Below are 19085 nucleotides of genomic sequence, written 5' to 3'. Positions count from 1 at the left end.
TTAGATTTCGACGTGTTTTCAACAAACTTCAATACAGCATTACCAATGAATATAAAGACGAACTAACTCGATGAGCGATGAACGATCGACTATACATGGTTTCTGTGATTGACTATGTAAGAGGCCTTCGTTCAGGACACGTGCTATTGGCTAATCCCCCCCCAAACATCATCGATGCAGAAAAAAAGGCAATGGACGTGGAAAAATACTTTCGCGAAGACAACGCTCGCAGACGGATGACACGACAAACAACCACTCCACCATCTTATCGTAACCAGACGTCTCGTCCAGTAGGTAACCGCTTCACGATTACAAGTAACATGAATAACAAAACTCCACCCACACAAAACATTCAACCAAGAATGAATAATTTTACAAAGCTTGAAAATCGACCATTAAACGAAAGGCCACAAACGAAATGTTTCAAATGCAATCGATTGGGACACCTTGCCAATCAATGCCAAAATTTTCGAATACCGCCTCAAACAAAAGCCCCCCAGGAATAAACCACATTCAAGAACAATCAGAATTAACAATGCTACCTCAGGAAGATTATCCACAATACGACTACAATTACCAGGACGACGAGGATTGCGATTTTTCGTTGACTCGGGAGCAGGAATCAACTTGCTTAAACGAGGATGCTACCCAGGAAGAACAATAATACCAGACACATAGAAATTCTCCATGGAACATTCCAAATACGAATCCAATTCCAAAATTAAACTAAATTTATTCAACAAAGAGATAGAATTTTCCTTAGTAGATGATAATTTCCCTATCATAGAAGACGGCATATTAGGCTTACCCGGTTTAAATCAATATCGATTCGAACTCTCCAATAAAACATTAAAATTAGATAATAATACTCTTCTGCTGCAGCAAGAACCAACTCTCGCATCGGGAGAAATCGTTCAAAAAATTGTATACTTCGACGGAAAGCCAACGCCAGTATGCTTTATCAATGGTGGTAAGTTTTCAGTCCAAATTTCTAACATTATTGAAAATATAAACACTGTAGATCAAATCGAAAAATTCAAATCTTTGATTCGACTATCGCACATAGAAAAACCTCTTAGAGAACCTATGTAGTATTTTCGTCTGTACCTACTTAAATTATATTTATCTTATTTTCCTTTAAGCATTCGTGAACGTAGTGGTAATGAACTTCAATGTGTTTAGAATTTTTTGTGAAATTTCCGTACTTTGCTATACTTATCACTCCAGAGTTATCGTCATAAATTTTTACAGGGTTATTGTCTACATTTACATTGAAGACCTTCATAATTTCTCTAATAGACATTAATTCACTCACCGCTTCCGATAGAGCTACATACTCTGCATACGTCCAGGCTTTTGTCACACACCTTTGTTTTTTAGATTTCCAACCGATTACATTTCCACACAATTTAATTAGATATCCAGAAGTAGATTTTCTATCTAAATGATCTCCTGCCCAATCAGCGTCTACATAACAATCTATCGTTTCACACTTTTCATTCCTTTTCTAATGTGACCTTAAATCTTTAATATTAAATATTTCAATATTTCGGTACAAATATTTCAATATTCGCAAAGCATATTTAAAATGTGTCTCGCTACAACAATCTTGAAATCTACTTAAGATAATTCACACTATAACTTATATTGGGTCTGGTATTTGTACTAATATACAGCAATGCACCAATTAAGTTCTTGTATCCAATGTCATTTCTATTTATCTCAGCGTTTTCAATTTTTAAATTTGTTTCCGTTGGTGTACAGTACAATTTGCTGTTTTGTAATTTATATTTGTTCGCTAATGATTCAATGTATTTCGTTTGGCTTAGTTTCATTTCATTTTTTATATAATCATACTCTATATTTATTCCAAAATATTCTTTTACTTCACTTAAATCTTTCATTTTAAATTTATCAGGTAATAGCTTCTTTACATTTTGTATCTTTTTTTTGTTTTTACTACAGATTAACAAATCGTCTACATATATTAGCAAATAAACAACATTTTCCCCCTCTCCATGAGTATATAGGCACAACTCTATGTTATTCTTCTTAAAATCCAATGTCGTCACATACCTATCAAAACACTCATACCAGTCCCTCGGACTTTCTTTTAACCCATAATGCGCTTTCGATAATTTACAAACTCTATTCGTTCCGTCTGCATATCCCTTTGCTTGATTTACATATACCTCCGAACATACTTCGCCATTTAAAAAGGCAGTTTTTACATCCATTTGCTCAATGATTAATCCATTTTGACAACAATATGATAGAAGAGAAGAGAATATATGTCATCAACGACTACGTTTCTTTGTTGAAATCCTCTTACCACTAATCTAGCCTTATACCTGTCATCTGATTTTCTCGTGTAAACCCATTTTACATCTAATACTTCTTTGCCTTTTACCCTCTCTACCAATTTCCAAGTTTTGTTTTTATAGAGACACTCTATTTCTTTATCCATAGCCTGTTTCCGATCTTCACTATTTTCACAACAAATCGCCTCCTCAAATGTACAAAGGATATCTACTCTACAATAATTTGCGTGAATCTCACTACTGTTTTCCTTTTCTGGATACCTTACTGGAGTTTTCTTATTACGTGTAGATCTCCTAGGAATCTTTAAGCTTTCAGAACTATTATCATTTTCATCTTCTCTACTTTCTAACTCTTCCTTATTCATGCTGTCCAATAAATAATTATCTTTACTATCATCGCTAACTGCATCGAATGAATTCTCCTCAAAACCGATACATTTTTTGTCTGTTTCTACGACCTCTACATGTCGCTACTGTTATTTTTACACCTAATAGGACTCTCTAACCTACTTCACTATATCCTAACAGAATTCCCATATCTGCCTTCTTATCCCATTTAGAAACTCTTTTTTGTTCTGGCCTTCCTACAAAAACTTTACTTCCATATAGATACAAATTTTCAACACTTGGTTTTCTCTCGAAGAATATTTCAAAAGGTGTCTTTCTCTCTGCAGTGTTTGCTAGTCTTCGATTTTTCAAGTACGCCGCTGTACATACTATTTCCGGTCAGTACTTTTTATGTACTTTCGCTTCCGTTAACAAGCAACGCGCCATGTCCATCACTGTTCTATTATACCTTTCCGCTGTCCCGTTTAATTCATGTACGTAGGTTGGACAATTATTTATTATGATACCTTTATCCCTAGCAAATTTATAAATTCGATTGTTTAAGTATTCTTTTCCATTATCGCATCTTAATATTTTTAACATCTTGCCCGTTAAGTTCTCAACTTCATTTACAAACTGTACGAGAGAATGAAAGACCTTATCTTTTGATTTTATACAATAGATCCTAGCTATTTTACTATAATCATCGATAAATAAATTAAAATATTTCTCTTCATTTAATCCGGTAGTCTTAAAGATACCGCACACGTCCGTATGAATAATTTCCATTATCTCCCTAGCCCGAGTTCGATTATTTTTGAAAGATAAATTATGAATTTTACTTTCTATATACACCTTACATTTCAACAATTCCTTTTCAAATTTATTCGGTATGCCTGTCACTAGCTACTCTTTACTTGCCCAAAATATTTAAGTATCTAAAATTTACGTGTCCTAGCATCCTATGCCATCTTTCCTTTTTACTCATCACTACGTTCGCCACTGTTTACTAAGTGCTTCTTCCTTTCAATATACTTTTCATTTTATATGTACCATTCTCTTTGACCGCTAAAGCTGTAAGTTTATTGTTCTCATCTATTATTTTTGCAATATTTCCTTTTGAAATAACCATATTATTATTATCCGTTAACTTGCCGAAACTAATCAAGTTTGCGGACATTTTTTTCACATAAAAAACTTTATTCATATTTATTTTATTTCGTTTTTCAAATGCTTCAAAATAGCTTATAACATTTCATTCTTTTGTTGCCTTTATCGATCTATTATCGCCCAAATATATATTTACCGGTTCTTTAAGGTCGATAGATTTATCAAAATAATTTACATCGTTAATAATGTGATCGGTACAGCCGCTATCTAATAGGCATGTTATTTCGTTACCACTTATCTCGTTCATCTCGCTGCTGTGTGCTGCGTGCGCTGTTGCCATCCATGTGCCTGCTCCTGAGTTGCCATATTCGCTCGTGCCGGCTGCTGATTGACGATGGAAGTTTCCACGCTCCCTGTTCGTATTGCCTTTGTTTCCTCTTCCTCTGCTGCGACCACGTGTTGACCCACGCCGATAACTGTTACTGCTTCCCGCTTGGACGCCATTTTGACACTCTCATGCAAAATATCCCACTCTTCCACATTTGAAGCATCCTTCCTTTTTTGCAGCAAAGGCATTAGTTTTCATTTCTCCTCGACTAGGCTTATCTTTCTTTTCCGCTATTTCTATTTTATTCTTCACACACGCTACCGTTTGTTTCTCTTCTTTCACTGCATCTATTATATCCGCTATGTAGCTATACTCTTCGGGTAACGTATTGTTTTCGCACGTTCGCGGGGAGACGCGATCTCGAAGAAGCGCGCCAACGGGAGTCGTAAATTCCCGTTACGATTTGCTAATCGACGCCGCGAATCGCTCGATCCCTTATTTCGTTTAGGATGATAAGGGTAGTTAAATGAAGGATAACGCTGTTGCTAACAGGTTATTATATATTTTCACAAACCAACAACTTCGGTGTAACACAAAATGAATATTTGTTATGAGATGACTACGAATGAGTGCGACCTGAGTCTCTAGACGGATTATCGCGTATACTGATGGATTTGTCGACTCAATGTATTCGAATTGCTGACCGCTTGACGAGATGCTTGATTGAGACTGACTGATCTTCGGGTGTAAACCCGGTCGAAGAATGTTGACTGTTCGAAGGATGTAAAATCAGTGATGTTCGGAGACGATGCTGTGGCGGAGGAAAGCTAAGGATGGGTGTGTCTAGCGCACGGGACCATCGGATTTGTTGGTGACGATTTTGACTAAGGGAGTGAGGGAAATAGTCTTCGTTGTTAATTGGTTAAACGAAGGGTCTTAACCGCCCTCGAGAGAAAGTGGTTCGTGGGAGGAAAGTTGCATCATACGTGAGAAAAACCAACTTTCCCTTGTCAAGCCGTAGTAGACAAAGGTCTTTAGAAATGCTTTGGAAACAGACGTTTGTTCAGTTTGAAGGACCTCGACTAGGAAATTCCTAAGATTTATGGAAGATACTTGAGACTATTGAGGGTACGCAGTGAGTATCCGAAAACATCTGGTTGCCATCTTGCCCGCGGTGTGTAGCCTGGGCTAGGTAGAGTGTTACGCGACGTAACACGTATTTATCATGTAATTCAGCTTTTCCCTCTCACTCACTTTTGCGCCTGCACCTTTTAATTCATTTATTAATTTTTCAAGATCGCTAAAAAACGATGCTGAATCACTGTATTTATCAAGACTTATCTTCTCCAATCTCCTTCTGCACACGATCTAGTGCCGTCGATTCTTTCAAGTACACTTCGTCGAACTTTTTCATTATTTCATACGCTGTTTTTTCTTCCCTAATATATTCTAATTGTCTATTTGAGAAGGCACTGTAAATTATATTTATCGCCTTCAGATCCTTTTTATCCCAGTCTGGATTGTCTGTTTCAGTCTTCACTCTAGTTATAACAATATCACATTCTTTATATCTCAGAAACATTGTTATTCTTTTCTTCCACATACCGTAACCCTCACCATCAAATATCGATAGCATAATTTCCGATCTCTCCATTTTAATTGATTTCCTATTCTTTACTCAAGCGTTCCTACGTGCTTGAAGTATTTTTTCTTTTATTTTATATTCTTTGAACGTTTCTTCCCTTACTAAACTCGCAAGACTAAAAACCACGCACTAAATAGCTTGCAAAACTAGTAACCACGCTCTGCTACCATGTTAAGGTATAGAGAGGATTCGAAAATACAAATAGTTTACTTTATTTCGCACACAACAGCTATACATATATATATATTACACTCTGAAGACTTCGATAACCTTCTTGCACGCACGCTTGTTGTCAACCACCTCCTCTAGATTCTCCTAACAGCCTCCAATCGTCTTTTGTCTCTACTGAGACCTGGACGCCCTCTGACGCTTACACACACATTCACGTGTACAGTGTAAATGTATCATCTACCTAACAAGATCATCAACGTAAAATCCTACCGTCCTCCCGAACATCATAAAACCGAAATAAATAAACAGATGACTGAAATGTTAAACAAAGAGATTATAGAACCCTTCGACTCTCCCTATAACTCTCCTGTCTGGGTCGTTCCAAAGAATATCGACGCATCAGGGAAACAAAAGTGGCGAGTAGTGATTGACTTTAGGAAGTTAAACGAACTAACAGACCAAGACGCGTATCCACTACCTGACATTGACGATATACTATCACAGCTAGGAAATGAGAAATATTTCTCCTCTTTAGACTTATCCTCAGGGTTCCATCAAATACCCATGGACGAGAATTCAAAGAAATACACTACATTTAGCACACCACAAGAACACTTCCACTATAATAGAATGCCATTCGGGCTCAAGAACGCACCTGCTACCTTTCAAAGAATGATGGATACCACGTTAAGAGGTTTGATTAACAATCATTGTTTCGTTTATCTCGATGATATCATTATATTCGGCAATCGATAGAAGAACATACTAAAAACTTAGTCATTATATTCCAAAGACTCGGGAAAGTAGGCCTAAGAATACAACCAGATAAATGTGAATTCTTAAAGCCCGAATTAGAATATCTAGGACATGTAGTGACAGCAGATGGAGTAAAACCTAACCCTAAAAAGATAGAAGCAGTAAAGAATTTCAAACTACCAAAAAATCCTACAGATGTAAAATCATTCCTTGGGCTAGCTGGATACTATAGAAAATTTATTAGAAACTTCTCTAAAATTGCCAAATCTCAATCTATTTTTAAAGAAGGACATTTAGTATTAATTCATAACGATCATAAAGAACACAAGTTAGATACTGAATGGCCAGGGCCATACACCATTGAAAAAGTGAAAAACCCCTTATTATGAAATAATAGTAAATCACTCGATTAGGAAAATACATGGTAACCGTATTAAACCTTACTTTCCAGGACGATCTTCACCTTCTTCATAGTTAGCTAAGCTAAACGTTATACCCCTTAATGGTAGTTCTATATATCAAGAAAAATTAGCTCATGCATACTTATATAGCGAATCTGTAAACGTAATTATAGGTTTAGACATTAAGGATATATATGCAAAACTCAGCGAAATTAAAAGATTTAGACTAATGTTAACAGAACATTTTATGTGAATGCCCGTATTCCAATGAAATGATTACACGCGCTCGCAAAAGAAATTTAGACAATGTAATCATGCATATTAAATTTATGACACACACTTGTTACCGAAGAGGGTCATTGAATTTTGTTGGATCCATTTCTAGAAGTCTATTTGTAACTCTGGATAACGATAATTTAGAATTAATGAATAAAAATATAGATAAATTTTTTGATGAAAACAATAACTTAAAAACCAATATAACTTACAAAACAAATTTCAAAACTATAGCTTTACCCTTAACTGACAGTCTAGAAGAAATCCTAACAAAAATTGAAAACGCTCCAAAAATCATTAATAATGTATAATCGTATAGAATGCACCTCAATCAAATTTCCAACAAAGTAAACTCTCTTAATTATGAACATAGAATTAGAAGTCTTAAGAAATAGGAACTAAGTGTCTTATAAATTATTAGTTATATTGATCTAGCATTACTAGGAATATATGTATATTTAACAAAATAGGATTATTCGATATTATAAGCAAATGCCTACCTTCCAAATTATGTATTCGCGTATTATGTTGTAAAATCAAAGAAAAAAAAGACACAGGTATAAGCAATATCTCTAGACCAATAGAGACACCTAGCGCACCTTTAAACACATATTCCACACCTGAAATACAACCATTACGAGAATTACCTGAGGACACCAATTCAGTCATCCTCGAAGCAAGGCATGTAAGATTCCAAAAGGGCATACAAAAGGAGGCACTACACCGAAAATAAGAGTCTGGAGGACCAGCCGCACTCTAACACTGGGGGAATGTAACGTCAACAAATATCTCCAACCGACTCAGGAAACCTGAACCGCCTTGCACACGACACCGACTCCCAAAATAAAGGATTATGAATTCGGCACGTAGGCATAAGATAAACGAACATCTAGAAGGGCTGGTTCTTGATCGAGGCTTCAGTCTTTCGGTAACAGTTTAATCGCACACTTGTAATCCTATTATAGAATAGAGGTATCTCGAACTCTGGTTCAAGAACCCAACATTTTTTTATTATTATTTTCCCATTACTTTTACGTGACAAGCAAAGCGTAACGATAAACAAACTCCGGGCAAAACAATGTTGCCGCTACGTGCAATCGTCAACCGAGGTTGAATTTAAAGTTTTCGATACTCCCCCGAGTATAAATAAAAGAACACGATCGTTAAGACAGTTAGTATCGAACATTCTTATAGCGAATTAATATCGAACGAACGTAAGCATTACCTTGTATACACATATCGAGCAACACTAAGCGAACGACGACTAATTCTGTACTGCAAATAATTTTAAATACATTTGACTACACTAAGTATCAACTCGTCTGGTCATTAATCAACAACGCGTTTAATCGTCCTCCACATACATGTTGTATAAGCTACTATGTGTATATTTATTTATGTTTCCCATAGTACAGACGTATTCCTTATTTTATTGTAGCTGTGTAATTTCAGTAGTCTTGCATAAAGGACATCTGTTTTGTTGCAATTGTATCAGCTATTAATTGTAATACTGGAAGCGTTTGTATCTAATCGTCATGCATCTGTGGTGGCACTCGACCATGGAACTTTCCAACGGCTTCGCAACACAAAGCGCTATACCTTCAAAGCGTAAGGCCGACACGCCTAATGTACCATTGATATCCCTACAGTTCTTTCGCCGAATATTCGGAAGAATGCATACACGGCAACCGTTGCGGACATCTAATAAACGCGTGCGTAGTGGAGATATCGAGGGGCAACAAAGAAAAGAATCCATTTGGTTTCGAATCAAAGATTCATTCTACCCCGAGCTGCGGAGTGCGAAAGGTTAAGCGTCATAGCGAAGCAAACACAATTAGAGATACGTGATTATTGACTCTTGATAGTTAATCGTTAATCGTTAATTGTTGTTCATCGTTAATCGTTAATTGTTTTTGAACGTTCATCGTTAATCGTTAATTGTTGTTGACAGTTAATCGTTAGTCGTTAATTGTTGATCATAAATTGTTGACTGTTGATTGTTAATAATTTAATTAACTTTTTTGTTGAACATCAAGAGTATTTCTTGTGGGCACCTTCACCCACTATCCACCTCACATCGTTATTCTACATACGGAAGGCAAGATTGATATCAAGTTCGAAGGACAAACCGCAGAAGTCTGGTCTCTGCTATTACCACGAGACCTTTCGAGACCGCGCAAGGAAGTGCCGGGCCCCTTGCAACTGGACCCAGTGAAACGAGACCAGCCGTCCGTAAACGCGGCATGTGGCGATGGCTTTAGTATCCCGTCGCATTTTCGTGACGGACAGGGCACCAAGGATCTCTTTCCTTGTGAACACCGGTGTCAATATAAACGTATACCCGTGCAACAAACTACGCGGATCCGCGAACAAAGATACGTACGAGCTGTTCGCGGCGAATCGAGTGGTCGAAGCAAACCGAAAACGCCTTTCGCGAGTCAAAACGCATCGTCTCTGACGCCACAATGTTAGTGTCACGACCGGCATACTTCAAATCCGATGGACTGACGATGGAGATAAAGATGTGGCGGCACTCGGCGACAATCGGCGGCAATATCGCTGAAGTGTCTAATGAACCATCAACATCCCAACGGTCCTTCCGCCGAAGGTTCTAGAAGAAACAGCACGTGGCAACGGTCGCGGACGCCTAGCAAATGCAAATGCATGGTGGGGATGTTGAGGGATGACAAAAGAAAGTAATCGGATTCGATCGAAAGTCAAATCATAAGAGCTTCAGTCTTGGAAAGTCACGCCTAGGGTTTGGAAGTGGATTGTAAAGTGAATTGTTGTTAGAAAAAAAATAAAGTTTCTTTTTTTTATTTACACCTCAAATTTCTTTTTTTATTTTGTTATTTTACGTGACATTAGCGCATCCGGTATCGGCAACAGCGCGTGAACGACAAATGGCAGCCGCTAGGATTTGTTACAAAATCTTTGTCTCCCGTGCGATTAATTCTGTATTTAGAATAATTTTAAATATATTTGACAATATCAAGTATCAACTCGTCACGTCATTATTTAAATCATCCACCACAAATCCAAAAACAGAATAAGGAAAACAGAGAAACGAACAAATAGAAAATTAAGTTGCTAACATGTTTTTCTATAAAAATATTTTAACATCAATATTGTAATACGCAATGTGTTACGCCGCCTAAAACATCTGCACGCCAGCCCGCGCGACCGGACAACAACCGACCTGCGTAACGTCACTTCGACCCTCAATAAACCTAAGGACCCACCATAACTTTCACTTCCCTGTATTGTTTCGCCATGTGTCTTCAATCCGTTTGTCTTGAAGAATTTCTAAAGTTTAAAAATATTCTCGAAACACAGTCGGTTTTTAGAGAGGTCCTTGGGTTTATTAGTCGCACTTAAAACACGGAGAAAGCGGGTATGCACCCATTAGGAAAATCCGAATAGCCCTGTAATAAAACAAGCTAGGTTTTTCTCACGCACACAGTCATCTATCCACCACGATGGTAGGAGACTCCCTACTCATCCCTTCGAGCAGTAGTGCAGGTCATGACCAATCGACACCGCGGTTCGTTACCCTCACTTTTCCTAACGAAAGTGGGAACAACGAATCCGCGTTCTTTAGGCACAGGGGCACACCCACACCGAACTTTTCTTCCGTATTAGAAAAAGAGCGACAGACAGTCTAAAAACTAACGCCTAACGCGGCAGTCTACACATAGCGCGAGAGTCGCATACTTCACGCAAATCTTTTGTCGGTTCTCGGTGTTGTCGAACACACATCTTCTCTCCTAAATATATTATAGTGCTAAGTCCATTAATACATTAATTTCCATTATAAGAGCCCTGCTCTAGCGTACATATCTATCGCATCTTCGTGCGACAAGTTGTTAACTATTTATTTCTCTACGTCAGTGTAAACTAAGTGTTGGAAATATATAATTTATAATTCTGTGAAGCACAATGTTATACAAACTCAATCACCCCTATTATCTCAACGGAAATCAGGGGATCGATCAATTCGTGGTGTCGATTGCTATAATCGTAACGGGGATTTACGACCCCCGTTGACGTCTCTCCTCGCGATTACGTCTCCCCGCAATTGGTCGAAATTTACACAATGTGAAAATGAAAAAATTGGAAGCAACCGAACTACGGATGAAACTAAATCACTTCGCTGCTTGTAAATATAACTTTTAGTGTTATAAACATAAGTCAAGTAGCAAAGAGCATAAATTGAATTTACCCAAACTCTTCTTGAAATCTGACAAAATGATTCTTTATTTTGTCAAAAAAATCTTTACGTATTTTCCATTCCCATTCGTCGCTTTTTTCAGTGGCGTGTTTATTGCTACGTCGAAACTCCGTCGGGTAGCAGTTAATTTCATTTAAAGTAGAAAACTATTCAGAAACGTGTATACGTTACACAGCAACAAACCAGTCGCCCTGTTATTACCTCGTTCTCAACAGTTCAAATTTCAGGGACAACCGACTACTTAGTACCGACCCAGTACGTCATATTTACTCGCCAAAAGTATTGTAAACGAAAATTGTAACCAGACGTGCCGTTAGTAACTACCATTTTTCGCGAAACTTCTTTCTCATTTGGCGGAAATTTAAACAAACCCCGAAACACCGTGGCGTTTTGCAACTGTCTTTAATCCTTTAAGATAAAAAAGATTAACGCAAAATTTTGACGGGATGAAATTTCACGATATATTCAGGTGAAACGATGCGAAATTAGAGCGAAGCTTATAATGGGAATATAGTTTGCTTGTCTGTTGTCATAAAATGAGATATGCAGAATATATTAAAAAATAGAGTATATGTAATACGAAACTTTATATTATTCATGTTATTATGGACAATATATCACAATATGTTCATATATTTAAATCTCATCTGAAAAAGATTATTGTATGTAGAACACAGTTTAACTGTATTTTGAATTCTTGTTTATCAGATCACAATTGATAAGTTGATATTAGGATGATTATCCTCATTTGAAACAATTTTGTGACTGTTACTTGTCAATATACTTTATATCTTATGTACATTTTAAATATAGTACGCAAACTCGAAGTTGCAAGGAACATTAATAAAAATTCAATATTTCAATAACGCCTTTCATGATTATAATTAAATATTTTTTCAAAATGTCGCATCAGTGTTACATCTAGCACCCCCTCCCCCACACACAAAAGTTTACCAATTTATAATATATGTACTAGTAGATTGACAAGTTACGATTTACAGGTTATATAGAATTCTATTTTATGATTTTATAATTTTTCGTTAAATAGAATAATCAAATAACTTGCAATTAGTAAAATTTCATTTGTTTTATCGTCAAACTTGTGCAAGGGAACATATTAATGCTGGTAACTTTAGTGACTTGCAAAATTTCAATAGTGCAAGACAGGCCAGATATTCAATTGCAATTGGTTGCTATCCATATTTTCATCGGTCTTACAATAACCTTATATTATCAATTATGAATTAAAAAGTTAATGAAATCACAACTCACCCAAGGCCAATGGGTGTAACTTCTTTTCGAAGATCGATTGAAATCTCGAGTTTGTTGTTTGAGACGTTCAGTTACCACAAGACAAAAACACCACTCCATTACAGCCGACGTAAACAAAACATGACAGATTCTTCCAATTCTCGGACAACAAACATAGGCTTACATACTTACTGTTTTAAAGTCACAGGCTGTCGTTGAACTTTCGCCAAGTAACTTGATACGTACATATACACGTCCCTCGAAATCAGTTTTCGACGAAAATACATACGTGACATGTTATGTTGCAACCGAACGTGAATTTCTCGCGGGAAATAGCCTGATATCGTTTATTTATGCGTCTCTCAAATACGAATTTTACTATACACTTCGTTTAAGGCACGCCATTTTGCAAAACGATTATCGAAAGATTACTGCTTACATCGAGATCGAGAATAGATTCGCAGGAAGCTGGATGCCGCGATTTCTTCCCGCGCTTTACTTTCTTCCGAAGTTGTGATTGGTTGATTTCCTGCTGCCATATTCGGTTTCGCCGAGAATCGTGAGCACGTACGCTGGAAGCAATGCGGGGTAATTATTTAATTTATTTCATAATATTATTTAACATATATCGTGAAAAATTCTGAATATTCGGATTCTTCTGTTATCGTTTCATCGTATGTTAGCATTATCAGCTCTCGATATCGAATTGACAAACAGAATTTTTCTCATACAAAGTAAGTCACATTAAGTATATGTATATGTATAGTCGAAGCAATGCAATTAAAAATTTTTCCATTTTAATTGGAATTATTTATCACAGACATTTTACCGAGCATTCATTTTATAAATCTTATACATATATATATATATAACCAATTTATAATATATATATGAATACACACACACACACGCGCGCGCGCGCGAATATACACACACATATATATATATATATATATATACAAACAATAGAAATACTTTCGTGTGCTATTATACGTAGTTCGATAGTTTACATTTCACGGGCCCCGTGTTGCACCTGCGTCGGTTTCGTTCCTGTTTCCAACGTATAAGTGTAGCGTCAGTGATTCGCGTGACGCGACGCAACCTTCAACGTTTGTTTTTCTCCGTTTATGCGTGTGTGTTCGTTTGAATGAAAACGTCGCGAGTGTTGTAACAAAAACCACGGAAAACAGAAGAAGAATACGGGAGCAAAAGGAATTCCAGGCTACAGCAGAATGCCCATTGCCCAACAGGGTTTCGTTCCATGGTATTTCAACGAGGTAAGCTACCTCTTTTAGTACGCTTCAAGGCGCCTCTTTCCAACCAATTAATTTGCGTCCAACACCATTTTAACTTCATATACTCGGAGAAAATATCGTTCTTTTCTATTTTCTAACTCTGATCTATGTATAAATTTACTGCGACGGGTCATTTCTACGGATTAACGTATCTTATAAAAACGTTGCGTGAAATGTTAATAATATATAAGTCTTGAAACATTTGTACTAATTTCATAGAGGAACGTAGTTGGTACCTTCCGGGTGGCATATTGTATGCTTGTTACATGAACTTTCCAAATATCTTACAGTTAAATGGTTGGATTGTTTACTAGAATAAGCAACACAACATTGTTTTTGATTTATTGTGAATGAATTTATAGAATCATATTATTTTACACATATACACTATCGCGCAAAAGTATCCCAACATTTGATTACTTTTGATATTATGTTATTTAATTGCACAATCAAATTGATAGTATGTGCCGATATATAATGATTACGATCTGTACTATTATCTTATTCCTATGATGTGGTTTTAACATAGGTCGTAACAAAACGGTCAAAAAATTCTTTATTCTCAGACTCTGTAGCCTGTAAGAAACGAATTAATTAATTAAGAATCTCGTTGTAACCTACAGGTTCGGAAAAGGCTGATAGGCTTTGGTCTACGTGGTGGTTGGGAATTTTCATTCGTTTCGAGTTCGCTTAGCTGATAAATAGTGAATGTGCATTTCTTCCAAAATAAAGAAGAAAGCGAAGTCGATAGAAACGTGGGTCAAATTTGAAATCATTTCTCGATTATGTGGAGGTTGATTAAACGCGTTGCTGTATATAGTGATGAGACGAGTTGATATTTGGTGTAGTCAAATGTATTTAAAACTATCGGCAGCACTCTTCTAACGATCTCCCTCTAACGAATTTAAATTCGACTTCGGTTGACGGTTGCGCGTAGCGGCGATATTGTTCTGTCCGGAGTTTGTTTATTATCAAGTTTCGTACCTCGAGACGGTATCAATGCCCCGAGGCAAAACAACAACATGAGTTACTCTCGATTCGCATCGTCCTATGACTCATATGCCGCTACAATATGCAATCGAATAAAGTGATAAATAGCTTGCAGATGTTTACGCGTCTCTGAAAATGTTAAAAGATATAACATGTTTAACGCGAAGTATTCGTGATAATATTCGCTGCAATTTGAAATATCTGCGTGCAGTCTCGTAGGTTTTGAATAAAAATTTATCTTTTATCGAAAAATACATACATGTTTTGGCCTATATATAGCTTTGTACTCTTGTAACCTAAAAGAGAAGTCGAAAAAAAGTGATGTTGACTCTTGCAGTAAAAAATTCATTTATGTCAATACTACTTTTAGAAATGCACCAAGAGAAGCAAGACAAATTATTGACGAAACACAGGATAGTCATTTCCGATCCAAAAGAAAAACGCAACTAAAATAATATGTAGATAGCTATTAAGGCAATAAATAATAAAGTCATTGAAATGATCCATCATTTCAAACTAATATCGCTTCTCTTTACTTCAGAACTGCTATAAACATTTTAAATATCATTTATGTCTTGGTTCCCTTGCGAAGTTCTCGAAGAATTCGTCAAATGATGTCATGAACAATATAAATAATCGTAAAAAATCTATATTTGTGTTTAAAAAATATGCAAATAAAGAGAAATAGGATAATCGAGACCGGTGAAAAAGGATCAACCAACATCCCGCATCTGATACAAGCGGAAGAGAAATCAATTTCTATCATGTCGCACGGCGAACAAGAATGCAAATACGGAATCTTTTGTATAATACTACTCCAAACTCTGTTGAGTCGCAGTAATAATAATAATCGGGTGTTGACTTCTGCTCGTTTTTACTCGAAGTTTGCTCGTTACTTCTTTGAAATTTGGTGGATCGTTTTCTGTCGAAACCCGTTCCATCTGACGTTAAAATCAATAAAAACAATATTACGATAAAGACTTTTATCTCCATTGTTGTCAACTTCCGTCAAGTCTTCGTTTTCTGCTCGCTGGATATAATACGGATTCCCAAAAACTTTCTTCGTATGAAATTTTACTAATGTACATTTATCAAACATTGCACATTTTAAAATAGGTTATCATTATAAGATTTAAAAAAAATAGCTAAAAATATCTTGAAACAAAAGAAACCAATTTTGAAGTTTGTTAGCCCGGAAATGTCATGGTAGGAAGGTATACTTCGATATTACTTCTACTATCGATAGGCGTCGCCGTCGTTGCTGTTATCATATACGAGACACAACAAATCACGAAATTGACAAATCACCGGTGGTCTCCTCGAGTCGCAGTTCGAACGTTTCACAAATAAATTAAAGAATTAAACTTTAGATATAGTGGTAAAATTTATTGTATGAATCCAACAGAGTGATGGTTCAGAGTGCTATAACAAAGAGGTATAGAACGCTGATTTGGGAGACTTCTTGTACTGAGGTTTTAGTCCCTCTGAAGCGGTTATCGTCGGGTGTATATCAGAGGCGCCTATCCGTTGCTATCTGGTTATTTTTTCGATAGCTGTGGCATGTAGGATGTTTTGTCTACTCTATTAGTGCTTCTAAGCGTGTGATACTGTCGACGATTCGCCTGTGCATGATTATACATTGAGTAAACGGATAGCCTGAGTTGGAGTTTTGATGATTAGGATAATCGAAATAATTCATAGCCATGGTAATATTTTAACTAATTTATTTTGTTGTCTTTTATAGGCCACTGCAATGAGAAAAGAATTCCTGAAGCCAAAGAAAATGATACATCCAAATAGCAGAAAGTCTATCGCTATTACGAAAAAAGCCAAAAAGTAAATACAATTACTATTAAATTATGTGATTTTGTTATGTACATTTCATTTATTTTATATGATTATATAATACTTTTGTGTAATAAAGAAGGAAATGGACAATGTGTTTTGTTTCAGAATATCAAATAGACAGAAGGCAGAAATGTCCTGCTTGATAAAACAGAATTCAATAGGAGAGAAAATATCGTGGATCAGAAACAATATGATTCCAGGCGTGTGTCCCTATACTCCAGAGATAACTGCAAGTTTGTTAGAAACGGAGGTAAAACAAAAATGTATACACATGATGATACAGAGATTGTACATTAAAGATGTGATTAGTTATAGTTCTATATTTGATCCAAAGGTATGTAGCAAGAAATGATGAAGAAATGGAAGAAATTACTATTAAAAGGTCTATAGGTAGCAACAGGAGTAGACAGCATGCTAGGAGGGAACATATAATTAGAGTAGAAAGAACTAGGAGAATATCATACACGTGGAATAGGTAAAGAATTACAGCCAAATTTATTTTCAATATATCCTGATGTACAAACCCTCCTTTATTTTTCAGAAATTTCTGATATTTTAAATGCAACTCAGTGTGAAATGTTATTGAATTGGAATAATGAATTACAGTGTGCGAATAATTTTAAATTTATAAGGTTTGGCGAGAAAGATTTAAAGAAAGTATTAGAGCTAAGAAAAAGAATGAAAATAAGCCATATTAGACTATCCAAATCTCTATTAGCTATGCCTGTAAACAAGAAGAATTTATTCAGCAAGCCAATTGATTTAGATGAAAATAGTGTAATGGAAATAGAATAAATTCTGTAGATATGTCTTTTTATCTTTCATCTCTATTTAAAAACAAGAAAACAGAAGAAAAGCGAACAGTTTTTTGTTTGCGAAATGCTAGAAACCGCATTTCGTCTTGCTCTTATCTCCCACGAGAAACAGTCACGTCACAAGATACAAGAGTACGATAGAAGAGAAAAGAAAATGTTCGATTGTGAAATATACAACAAAACTGAAACATGCAGATGAATCACGTGCACGTTATGAATATTCTGCATCGTTCCTCCGCCTTTCCTTCATTTTTTTCGCTAGCTGCTCCATTATTTAAGAACGAAGATATAGTAATTACTCTCAAAGTTGTACATTTCGAAATGGTAGGAAAATCAATAGTACAATGATAAATATACGATTTTAAAAGCTTTTTAGATTTCTTACATACTTAGCATTAATCAAATAGCTTAGTATATAAAAGAGTTTACTTATGTCGCATGTTATAAATGCAGCTGCGTTCGTTACAACAATTCCAATTCCAAGGAATTTCTCTCGAAGATCGCAGTGAAGAATTTGCTTTGTTAAATTATTACTGGTATACTTCGTCAACTTGTGATATATCGATACAATTTGTCAACCATCACTTTTAATAGCTGCTCGCTAATAAAAACATTTCGTACCTATTTAATAAGAAGCAGTATATTCTTAATTATTTAGAAATTTACTTAATGATGTTTAAAAATACGAATATGTTTAAAAATTATAATGTAAATATATATATTTCATTTCATGTTTTACTAATATATCTCTAATTTAGATTAAATATCTGAAACTTGAAAGAAACTTTTAAAACTTTCAATACATCGCATACGTTTCAAATTTAGTGCATAGTTACATATATATATACGATCGATCTTACTCGATCATCTTACTCGAAGAACAGGGTCTGCGTGTGGCGAGCTACAGGACAGGGACCATTGGAATGTTTACTGTCGAGTGTTACAACTATTTCCTTCTTAAGGAGAGCTATAGAATTATTCCATGCCTTTGTTAGAGAAAGCGTTCATCCTGTGACCGCGGCTACGTTCGGCGACTGACTGTCGCCTCGAGCCCAAGCTCATTATCACAACTCTCGAACAATTACAATCGGATTGAATAACTACAATTGTTCAATTACAGCTATAGTAGACTCTAGGTTACAATGTTGCGGGATTATCCAAAATTCCAAAGGCTCCGGTGTTCTTTCATCTCCGACAAATATATTATGGTATAGTTCCTATTTTCCGACCGCATGGAAGGAAAATAGGACAGCCTTAATACCAAAGGCTAATAAAGATGGAAATATGGTCGAGAACTGGCGACCAATTACGATCGGCCCA

At 36.0% G+C, this 19085-nt stretch overlaps 1 protein-coding gene and 1 long non-coding RNA gene across 3 annotated transcripts in view; one reads left to right on the top strand and one right to left on the bottom strand.

Annotated features, from left to right (window-relative positions):
- Window positions 1-12334: 12334 nt before the first annotated feature.
- The window catches only part of LOC143304551 (uncharacterized), an 85276-nt gene continuing 78525 nt past the window's right edge, over window positions 12335-19085 (bottom strand). Inside the window, exon 2 of the long non-coding RNA XR_013061211.1 lies at window positions 12335-13389. This is a non-coding gene — a long non-coding RNA (uncharacterized LOC143304551). The remainder of the gene's footprint in view (window positions 13390-19085) is intronic.
- LOC117165557 (translation machinery-associated protein 16 homolog) lies at window positions 13942-18136 on the top strand. 2 transcript variants are annotated; one of them, XM_076627013.1, is made up of 5 exons: window positions 13942-14094; window positions 16847-16938; window positions 17056-17200; window positions 17285-17425; window positions 17521-18136. In XM_076627013.1, exons 1-4 carry the CDS (start codon window positions 14050-14052, stop codon window positions 17300-17302), a joined length of 300 nt encoding a protein of 99 aa, XP_076483128.1. In that variant the 5' UTR covers window positions 13942-14049; the 3' UTR covers window positions 17303-17425; window positions 17521-18136. The 2 variants fall into 2 exon arrangements, with proteins under 2 accessions (XP_076483128.1, XP_076483127.1); XM_076627012.1 differs by having other exon boundaries at window positions 17492-18136.

This window comes from Bombus vancouverensis, unplaced genomic scaffold, assembly GCF_051014615.1.
Source record: "Bombus vancouverensis nearcticus unplaced genomic scaffold, iyBomVanc1_principal scaffold0039, whole genome shotgun sequence".
NCBI classification, from domain to species: domain Eukaryota; kingdom Metazoa; phylum Arthropoda; class Insecta; order Hymenoptera; family Apidae; genus Bombus; species Bombus vancouverensis.
Note: the sequence above shows the minus strand (reverse complement) of the source record. Positions and strands in the feature narration are given on the sequence as shown.